Source organism: Nyctereutes procyonoides, unplaced genomic scaffold, assembly GCF_905146905.1.
Source record: "Nyctereutes procyonoides isolate TBG_1078 unplaced genomic scaffold, NYPRO_anot_genome, whole genome shotgun sequence".
Taxonomy (NCBI): domain Eukaryota; kingdom Metazoa; phylum Chordata; class Mammalia; order Carnivora; family Canidae; genus Nyctereutes; species Nyctereutes procyonoides.
Genome location: NW_026575049.1, coordinates 44,335,235 through 44,346,421, shown reverse-complemented (window position 1 = coordinate 44,346,421; position 11,187 = coordinate 44,335,235). Strand labels below are relative to the sequence as shown.

At 44.3% G+C, this 11,187-nt stretch overlaps 1 protein-coding gene across 1 annotated transcript; it reads right to left on the bottom strand.

Annotated features, from left to right (window-relative positions):
* Positions 1-772: 772 nt before the first annotated feature.
* On the bottom strand, positions 773-10,849 carry LYG1 (lysozyme g1). Its single transcript, XM_055329493.1, has 6 exons — positions 10,779-10,849; positions 6,190-6,256; positions 4,216-4,320; positions 3,071-3,264; positions 1,236-1,368; positions 773-1,044 (listed from the first exon to the last, which is right to left on the bottom strand). Exons 2-6 carry the CDS (start codon positions 6,230-6,232, stop codon positions 926-928), a joined length of 594 nt encoding a protein of 197 aa, XP_055185468.1. The 5' UTR covers positions 6,233-6,256; positions 10,779-10,849; the 3' UTR covers positions 773-925.
* Positions 10,850-11,187: the final 338 nt, after the last annotated feature.

The following is an 11,187-nucleotide window of genomic DNA, read 5'->3' as shown; positions in this document are numbered from 1 at the left end:
CAATTCGGATAGATGACTCACTATCCTACGCCCTGGCTCTGTTAGTCCTAAGTGGGCCAAACCAGGGGATAATTTAGCTGAGCTGGGGGGAGTACGGGTGCAGGAGAAGGTTCTGTGGCCAAGGGTCCAGGAAAGGAGGAGGTAAAATTAGAAAAAGGGAGACCGTCCGAGGGCTAAGCTAATGCTACAGAGTTAACAGGTGACTCTCTGGGATGCCTGGGTGGCTCAGGCAGTTAAGCAGTGGCCTCCAGCTCAGGTCATGATCTCAGGGTCCTGGGATGGAGCCTCACATTGGGCTCCCTGCCCAGTGGGGTATTTGCTTCTCCCTCTCCTTCTATTCCCCCCAACACACACACACACACACACACACACACACACACACTCGTGCTCTCTCTCACTCACTCACTCTCAAATAAATAAATAAAATATTTTTCAAACTTTTTAATTAAAATTTGAAAGTATGATTCTTATTTTAAAAAATCAGTGATGGAGTTTGCCAGATAAAATACCAGGTACTCAGATAAATTTGAATTTCAGATAAACTATGAATAATTTTTTAGGATAAATGTGTTCTAAATATTGCATGGGATTTACATTAAAAATTCATTCATCATTTACCTGGAATTCAAATTTAACTGGGCCTCCTGTATTTTTATTTGCCAAATCTGACAGTGCTAGTCAATGAGGTATAGGAAATCCACATTAGAGCTAACTTACATGGAAGTACCTTTAAGGGGACACAGTTTTTTCATTTACATACTCAACCACAAAATGCAGACAATTCCTCCTTTAATGTGATTCAATTATTTTGGTGACCTTCAGATCAAATTCAGATTCACAGTTACAAGCCCCATTGGCTAGTTTTTTCTGTGTTACAGTTGAGGTCTCCTGTGTTTGGTAATGACCTTGGGTTTGCTCTGATGTGTTAGAAGCCATGTCTCTTGAAGTATTTGGCTCGTGCAAGGACGTCATTGCAGAAGTCACAGCTCAGGTCCTGGCTGCTTCTGATGTAGCCAGGACCTCCAGCATAGGCACAGAGTCCACCTGGAATTTGTGAGATGGGTTAATGCTGACCTTACAGTCCCTCATTGCTTCAGGGTCTCCGCAGTTGACTTAGATTCTCTTTCCTGATGGCTCAACAGCAGGTTGAGTAATCTTGGGGAATCTTGTGCAATGTCTTATATTTGTTCTTATTAATCCCATGCCCTGAAACCCCAGCCCAGAGTTACACTTACCTCTCAGGTACTGGTCAGAGGTCCAGGTTGGAAACCTCCTTTGAATTTCTTTGATCCTAACAGTAAGGACCTCAGTTATCTGAGAAACCTGAGACTCGCTGATCCAGGATGTGGGAGCATAAAAACCAGGGTCCTAGAGGGAGAGAGGTGGAGGAAAAACTAGGTAAGCCATGTGGGAGGGTGACAGGACTTCATGGGACCAGTGCTGCTTTTTCATTTCCTTCCTTTTTCTCTCCTCCTCCTTTGGGCGAACTAATTAATGCCACCTTTGATCTCTCTGAGGATAAACAGTAAAGCTATAAGGTTTGGTCAAAGAAAGAATGAGCAGACATTTCACAGCTGCCTCGTTGTAATAGTGAAAAGCAGAGCTGGGTGCCCAAGGTGACAGAGGTAGTGGATGTACCTTCAGTGGTGCAAACACAAGCCTTCCAAACAGATCAAAAAGGGGTTTTTCTATCTGTACTTGTAATCCTCCTTCCAGATAATCTTCTCTCTCTTTTTTTTTTTTAAGATTTTATTTGTTTATTCATGAGAGACACGAAAGAGAGGCAAAGACACAGGCAGAGGGAGAAGCAGGCTCCCTGCAGGGAGCTCAGTGTGGGACTCATCCCAAGACCCCACGATCACACCCTGAGCCAAAGGTGGATGCTCAACCGCTGAGCCACCCAGGCATCCCTTCTTCCAGGTAATCTGAATGTCTAAAAGTACTTCTAATTTTTCTTATAGACCTTAGGTTACCGTTCCACATGATTTTCAACATGTTTAGGAGAAATGTCTGGATCTAGAGAATTCTTTCATCTTCAAAGCAGATGGACACATGCTTTTCCTAAGAGCAAGATTTTACAAAGGAGGCAGAGCAGAATATTAGAGTTGACGCTGACCCTAACATCACCCATGTTGTTCTTGGTCTCGGTTCTTCATTTTCCAACTGCCGTGTGACTTTGCAGCATTGACCCTCTCCTTGTAAAACCACTTCCTCACCTGGAAAGGATGTATTATATGCCTTCTCCTTCACCCCATCCTCATTAGATTACTGGATGGGTCCCCAGATCAAAATAAGATAAAGTATTTGAAAGTACTTTTAAATTGCAAAGTCTCGTTCCAAGTACTAATGGGAAGCCAGTTTCAAGATCACTGAGGAATACATTTTCCTAAAAGCTTCAAAAGTGACTGCACTGCGTAAAGGCTTCTCAACAACTATAACAACAACGTGAAATGCAATAGAAAAAAAAATTACAGCTCCATTGTCTCCTTGCCATCACCGATTCCCCCAGTGTGCAATTAATTCGATTGTGGAGTTAATGCCCAGTTCCCTGGGAGACTCTGAGACAAGTGAAACCAGGAAAAATTCGCGCAAAAATAAAACTGGATCTTCAGAACTAAGAATTGTGTAGAAAGAAGACAAAAGAGAAGGAGTCCAGTATTTGCTGAAAATCTGCCAGATGTTAAGCATATTTTCACATCATTGCATTGAGTCTTCATAATAATTCTGAGGCTGGTGTTTTATAGATGAGGAAACAGAGTCATAGGGAGATTGAATGAGGTCATGTGGCTACAAAATAACAGAGCAAAGATCCAGAATAGAGTACAATGGATGATATCCTGGAAACACAGCACAGTTGATTTTGAAAGGAAACCATGGCTCACAATGAAGCAGTGATGTTGCCACTTGTATCAGGCAGAGAGCTGTGGCTCTCACAGCTCCAGGGAGTACCTTTCACTCGGTGTCCCATGGAGCTGTGCTCCAGGGTGTCAACAACAACAAATGTGACGATGCCCCCTTAGTGTTGTGCCATGCAGCACAACGGCCATATGTCATAACTGACGAGGGTTACCTGCACAACCCCGATGCCGTTGCCCGTGTTGCCCACATTGACCATAGCGTTGCCGCCATGAGACTCCCTGGACAAGACACCAGCGATCACTGCAGGATCCACACAGTACTTCTGGCCAACAGTGTGAATCACCGGCTGGTATCTCAGGAGGTAGGGCATGTCTATTTCAGCCAGCCTTTCAGAAGCACGAACTCCTAATGCAAACACAGAAGGAAGGATGCGGTTTGTGTGACTTATGCTGATGTGGGGGCTCAAAAGGAGAGAAATCACACTCCAAGGACCTGGGCAGTGGTCTAGTACTGAGAAGCCCATGTCTCAGTCTGAACTCCCTAGCTGCCATTTCTAGACCTGAGAGTATGATTCTCCTCCTTTGAGCTTGAGTTGGCATACACTGAGGCAATGTCCTTTGTGGCTTCCAGCACCCCCTCGCTGGGCTCTCAGGGGCTGCTCTGGCCCACGGAGGATGATTCTCCGAGCATAGCACACTGGCTCCATCCTAAGCACCCCAAACAGAGGTACCCAGTAAAATGCACCTGTCCATCAGCTACAATGAGCACCAGATCTGAAAGAGTCTCCCAACCCCTTCAAGAAGTCCATGGAGAGTTTCCCTAACAGATTTGCCCACTCTTGCCCACCTTTCCACCCTAAAGTGACACCCAGAAATTGCTATAAGCTTAAACCTTTATAAAATAACAAGGATGCTGGGAAAAATGAAAACCAGTATTAATTTACCTGGCTAGCCCGCTTACTTTGTAAGGATTTTTAGTGATTTCAAATGCACTCTCATTCACATTCTATTGACCAGAGTTTACAGCAAAATTACAAAGTGAGTACTTTTAACCCCTTTCAGTGGAGGCAGAGGGGAACTAAGTGACTTGTTGAAGAATCAGAGCCCACATTCAGACAAGATCTTTGGACTCCATGTCCAGCACTCATCCTGCCACCTGGTAGTGTAGGACTATGGGAAATAGCGGGAACCAAACAGATATGTTGAGAGGATCAAAATTTGTGGGGAAGGACAAGGAGATGTGGGTGAGGGGTAACAAGGGAAATGACAAAATCCTGTTGAAGCCACCCCTGCCAAAAAGAGGCACTTTCTGAGATGAAGCAGAAGAGCGGAGGTGGACAATGAGCTCGTAACCTACCACAGTAGTTCAGGCCATGACGCTTGCCAATCCCACAGGACGCCCCAGGGGTCTCAATGTTTCGGATGTTTCCATAGCATCCCCAGTTGCTGCTTTCAGATGAATCTACAAATTTGAGAAATTTTCAGCTTTAGGCATTGAATTAGACTACTTTTGATCATCTTCTGTCCACGAATGAAACGCCATCAAAGCAATTTACCAAAATCCATAAGAACAAGAACTTCACTCTAACTTGAAACACTTAAAATTTATGGTACAGTGACTAGGAAATCATCATAGAAACCTCCTCCATACTAAGTTGTCACCTCCTATCCTGAAGATATGAGCACTTGTTGGAGCAGGAGTATACTCCTCACAGAGCCCTGGGCTGTCCAGTATCATTGAGTTGATGTCTTAGAATCAAACTAGATTATCTGTTCCATATAACTAGTCTTCATCCTCTATCTTAGGTGAACTCTTGATATTTCTCCCTCAAATATTTCTGCCTGGCTGGTCTGGTGAGATATTTATGGTTGTTCTGTAGAAACATGTATAAAGCTTGGGCCTCCATGGGGTCTCAACCCAGACTCAAAGTAAAGATACTTGGACTTAGAGGTGGCTTTATGTGGTCTTCTGGATGGTATGCTCTTCTAGGTGGGGGTCTCTATGACAACAAAGAGGGGAAGACATGTAGTGGGACACAGGACCAGGTCTCCATGTGCAGGCTCCCTCTTTCTACTTCTTCCCTTTTTATCTTTGCCTCTCTCTTTCTCTCTCTCTCTCTCTCTCTCTCTAATACTGCCTACCAGTGTGTCCTTTTTTATTTTTTAATCAGTACAGTTTTTTTTTCTTTATAAGTAATAACAAATACCCTTAATATTGTAATGGGTTATGTCATTCATTGCTCCCTGCCCTGTAGCCACTCCCTGAGTCACATTTAAATGCTCCTTAAAGTTCCTTGTATTCCCCCAAATATCTTTTAGAAATTTAAAAATACTTCTTAAATAAATGGATCAATCAGTGAATGAATGTAAGACCTCATCTGAGAAATTGTTAGAATTTAGAGCCAGGGGATCCCTGGGTGGCTCAGCGGTTTGGCGCCTGCCTTTGGCCCAGGACATGATCCCGGAGTCCCGGGATCGAGTCCCACGTCAGGCTCCCTGCATGGAGCCTGCTTCTGTCTCTGCTTCTGTCTCTGCTTCTCTCTCTCTGTGTCTCTCATGAATAAATAAATAAAAACTTAAAAAAAAAAAAAAAGGCGCCACCTGCAGCCCAGGGCGTGATCCTGGGGACCCTGGATCGAGTCCCACGTCAGGCTCTCTGCATGGAGCCTGCTTCTCCCTCTGCTTGTGTCTCTGCCTCTCTCTCTCTCTCTCTCTCTCTCTCTCTGTCTCTATGAATAAATAAATAAAATCTTAAAAAAAAAAGAATTTAGAGCCAGGAAAATGTTTTCTTCTTTTATTTATCAAAAAACATGTACTTTTCCCTTTTGGTCTGCAAGAAACCTTAAGACCAAATCTGAAATTCAAGCATAGCAACTATGTCAATCTCAGTGGCTGGCTTCATCACATATCCTTGATCCCCTCCATGCTAGTTTCCTATTTGAAATTACATTAGTCTTTTTTTTTTTTTACATAGTAAAACATCTCAATCCTCCTCCGGAAATACATGATCTATTAATAGCTTCAATAATTACTTTTGGTGAGATGGTTCTTATAGAGGTAAAATAAGTACTTATTGATGATGTATGTTTAAAGTCCAGCCTCCAGCAATGCTGGTATAAGGCCACTCCACATTCTGGAGAGCCCCCTCCTTTTGTGAGGCATCTGGAAAAAGGCCATTTATCAGTGGCTGTTACTAAATCCAGTATTTATTGGCCAACATAGAAGAAAAACAACATTTTTTTACTACAGTCTTAAGTACCAGAAATACCATTCTGTTCCTATGCTTATCCTTCCCATCTCCAAGGTCATGTGGAAAAAATTAAACACTCACCAGTAAGGGCCAGAAGCCCCAGAAGCAGCCACAACACAGACATACTGATGAGCTGGCTCTATGGGTCCTAAAATGATGTTACAATAAGTATTAGCTCAAAGATGTGAGAACACCAATTATCATCATAACAATATTCAATATTTCTATGGAAAGAGGTTTAAAAAAAGAAAGGAATAAGTTTTCCCATGGCTGAATGAAGAAAAGTTAGTGATTTGAATCATAAGGAAGAAAGCAAAAGTAAGCCTTGTGCTCCATCCATCCTTTCAATTAATTTTAAAATAACAAGACTTCTGCTTGGCCCACAGGGACTCACCATACCATCGAGTTACCGGATAGTAATTAGTTCAGGAAGCCAGGATACTTTGATTCTCAACACTGAGAAACATAGTGACCTGAGTCCAGATCCTGAAAAGCAAGTTTTTGATGCCTATGCCTTATCTCAGTAATAGCCTTTTCATTATCAAAAGATAATGTGGAAAAGGAGAATCTTGTGTTAGTGTTTCTCTTCATTTGGGTTCTTTTTCCTTCACTGTAGGGAAGTCCAAGCTCCTTGGGGCTGGTCATCTGCTCACAATCCAAATTCAGGAAACATAACATTTTTGCAGACCATCTAACTCTGCCGAAGAGTGAGTTCAGAAGGAGCCTTACATTTGAAGCTAAAAAGTGAGATCCTTCTCCAGAAAATATGATCACAGTGGCAGAAACATTTGGTATCTGTGACTGTCACTGCTACTATTTTAATTTAGGGCCTGTTGGTGCAGAGGCATTGGCAGGACAATGGGTGGGGTATTGCTGTGTGCAAGGAAAGAAGGAAGGGACAGGCAGCAAGAGGGTGGATGACTAAGACGAGATGCTGCTGGAAAGGCCTATCAGCCCCCAGGGAGCAAGCAGATGGAGAGACCGGTTATCTGTAAAAGCCCAGTGGCCAGACAGTGAGGAGTGAAGAGACCTGTCTAACTGCACGTGTAGAGCAGCCCTCAGTTTTCCAGGATCGAGTAGGAGGCCACGCTGGGGCAGGACACCTTCCTGGCTGGTTGACCACCCTGACCTCAGGGTGCTACTACAGCACATCTTCCAGGCTGGTTGGAGGGCCCCAAGGATGTGGAGTGGCTGTAGTTTAAGAGTTCTGGTGAAGACCTGGGAGAGCATTCCCAGGAAGGGAACAGGAGTTCTGTGGTGAGAGAACTGCAAAGACCAAAAAAGACCTTTATTTCCACTTTTTCCAGGAAAATGGTTTAAGGGATGAGTAAACACTCTATTATGCCTTATAAATCTAAACAATGCTTTGGGAATTACGAAGCACTCGGTGGAGAGAAGATGGGTAGAGACCACCAGGAACTTAAACTGGCCCCAAGGGATGCTCGGGTTGTCTATTTCCCTGTGCCCTGCCAGCAGGCTACTGCTCCAGCTTGTTGGCACCCCTGTGCTGCTTGTCACTGCTTTGCTCTCCAGGAAGGGAGAAGGGGGATGCCACCAAAGATACTGCGCTTGGCATTATGAGCACTGCACTGTCTAGGCCTTGACATTCCTTTTTTAAAAAATATTTATTTATTTATTTGTTTATTTATTTATTTATTTATTTATGAGAGACACACACACACAGAGAGAGGCAGAGACATGGGCAGAGGGAGAAGCAGGCTCTCGGGAGTCCCTCTCGGGAGCCTGACACGGGACTCGATCCCAGTACTCTGGGATCACGACCTGAGCCAAAGGCAGATGCTCAGCCACTCAGCCACCCAGGTGTCCCTTGGCCTTGACATTCTAATAGTGGTTTAGAGTGCAGTGCACAGAGCCACAGGGGCATTAAGATTAATCATAGGTAACCAATGGACGCTCCCTGACCACACTCCCGCAATGCCTCAGCGGTCCCTTCTAATCACAAATGTTTTGTGGCATCTATAAAGTTGGGTCACAGAGTTGGAGTTGCTTCAATATGCTGTGTCTATTTCCACTGTCACTTAATGCTTTTTTCCTGATGTAACTAAAACATGACAAAAAGTAACTCTGTGTTTCTAAGTAATTACAGACTCTTTTCAACCAAGCTTTTAGTTCCCTGGTTGGAACCATGAGGTAGCTTTCATGTTGCAATGAAAACAGAGTCCTTTTCCCCTGGAAGTTTCCAAGAGGAAGTATTTTTGTTCCCTAGAAAAGCAGGAGCAGAGTGAAAGACCCTCGGTTTAGCATCTGGATGCCAGTCGTGCTCTTTTCTGCAGGGCTCTTCCCCTAAAGCCAGTAAGAAGCCTCCATAAAGATAAACTTTCTTGAGACTATATGAGAGTTTCCTGTACCTACATGGCTCTTTCTCCAGTCTTTTTCCTGGGCCTGAGCATCCCAGTGGAGGGGGGTTGGGGGGGGGGTGGCGCTCAGTAGACGTTGAATAAATGATTCCTCTCCGGTGCCTGAACCTGAGAATTTCTGCAGACCCAGCTACAACTCCACGTTCCTGTATCTTTCAGGTGTTGGCACTGAGCCTGGCATTTTCTGCTCAACTAAGGGAAACCATCTCACGTTGTAGGGAAGGAAAACAAAAAACATCACCATATCCATGGAACATGTGACTGCTTGGTAGAAGACACAATTAAATGACATCCTTAACATCTCTCCTTTATCTTGAGACGTAATCTCTTCCTGGGTGTTTGAAAAGAAACACTCAAGATAACCCTGAAGCAAAAGAGATGAGAAAGTGTCAAATCTCGTATTTATATGCAAACTCCTACTAATAATGATAGTAATAATTTAAAGTGATAGGTAGCCAGGCTCATTGGACCCAGGGAAAGGATGGGAACACCCTGCAGAGGGAGGGTTGGGGGTGGAGGCTTTGGGGGCAGGAGACCAGATCCTCCAGCATTGCCTGGGGTCAACTGCGACCCCAGTGCTCATAATGCCAAGCGCAGTATCTTTGTGCATCCCCTTCTCCCTTCCTGGAGAGCAAAGCAGTGACAAGCAGCACAGGGGTGCCAACAAGCTGGAGCAGTAGCCTGCTGGCAGGGCACAGGGAAATAGACAACCCGAGCATCCCTTGGGGCCAGTTTAAGTTCCTGGTGGTCTCTACCCATCTTCTCTCCACCGAGTGCTTCGTAATTCCCAAAGCATTGTTTAGATTTATAAGGCATAATAGAGTGTTTACTCATCCCTTAAACCATTTTCCTGGAAAAAGTGGAAATAAAGGTCTTTTTTGGTCTTTGCAGTTCTCTCACCACAGAACTCCTGTTCCCTTCCTGGGAATGCTCTCCCAGGTCTTCACCAGAACTCTTAAACTACAGCCACTCCACATCCTTGGGGCCCTCCAACCAGCCTGGAAGATGTGCTGTAGTAGCACCCTGAGGTCAGGGTGGTCAACCAGCCAGGAAGGTGTCCTGCCCCAGCGTGGCCTCCTACTCGATCCTGGAAAACTGAGGGCTGCTCTACACGTGCAGTTAGACAGGTCTCTTCACTCCTCACTGTCTGGCCACTGGGCTTTTACAGATAACCGGTCTCTCCATCTGCTTGCTCCCTGGGGGCTGATAGGCCTTTCCAGCAGCATCTCGTCTTAGTCATCCACCCTCTTGCTGCCTGTCCCTTCCTTCTTTCCTTGCACACAGCAATACCCCACCCATTGTCCTGCCAATGCCTCTGCACCAACAGGCCCTAAATTAAAATAGTAGCAGTGACAGCCACAGATACCAAATGTTTCTGCCACTGTGATCATATTTTCTGGAGAAGAATCTCACTTTTTAGCTTCAAATGTAAGGCTCCTTCTGAACTCACTCTTCGGCAGAGTTAGATGGTCTGCAAAAATGTTATGTTTCCTGAATTTGGATTGTGAGCAGATGACCAGCCCCAAGGAGCTTGGAGGTGTGATGGCTTCTCTTGACTTTCTGCAGGTAAATCCTTTCCTTCTGTCCATAAGGTCTCTGTGCCCATCTGGGATTCCAGAGTTGAGAACTCCAGGAAGTCTCCTTTCCTAATGCTAGGACCTATCCTGGGAATATCTCGTTATAAACAAAGATCAAATCAAAGAGATCATGGCCTCTGTGTTCCAGCCAAGACTCCTGAAGCTCTCTATGCTTTTACTCTGTCAGGCTTCAGCTGTTAGACCATTGACCTTTGTCCTTTCACAGCTTCCAGAGAAAATAAGGCTCTGTTATACAGCCATCATGCAATGTATATGGGGTTAATGTAAGGCTGGCAGGAGGGTAAGGCTGGGGGACAGATTGCTATCTGACAAAATGTCAACATCTCAATCCTTTGGCTCTGGATTCACAGCAAAGACAACCCATTCAGCCTATCACAACTTCTGTTAAATGCACATATAGTTCTGTTCTTTTGCACTTGCTCACAAATCCAAAAGTAACTATACACTTGCATTACCAGAAATCTAGGTTTTTATAAGCATTACAATGAACAGGGGGGAAAAATCACCGCATCATCTACATAATCTTTTATAACTTGGGCTGTCCTTGCAAAGTCCTTAAGTTTTATCCTACTCCAAACTGTCTTGTTTACTTAGCAGCAAAGTGATGCAATCATTACCAATCCATCACCATAGACTGGATCTTTCCTTCTAAATAAGTCTGAATGTAAGGGCCTCTAGTCCGACATACACTCACCTGTCTTCTGTTACCTCTTGTCCTTAGAGGCGGGCAGTCCATGACGCTTTATATAGAGTCTCTGTCCTGCTTCTTCTTTTTAAAAGTGTTGACTTCATCCTCTTATGAAAATATTTATGGCTAAGTCTCACAAGTTATAGTAATAATCACAATAATTACAAATACTTTGAACTTATATAGGGCCTTTTATTCAAGAATGTCCTGCCATTTTGCAGACATTAACCAATTAGTTCCCTACCATACCTCAGAAGGCGGATCATAGTATGTGGATTTATATTGGTACTTTCAGGCCAACACTTGCTTTTATTTGCACCAGCTTCTAGGAATAAAGGCAAGTAAGAAAAGAAGAGGGAAAGAAGGGAAGGAGGGAGGGAAGGAAGGAAGGAGGGAAGGAGGGAAACAAGGGAAG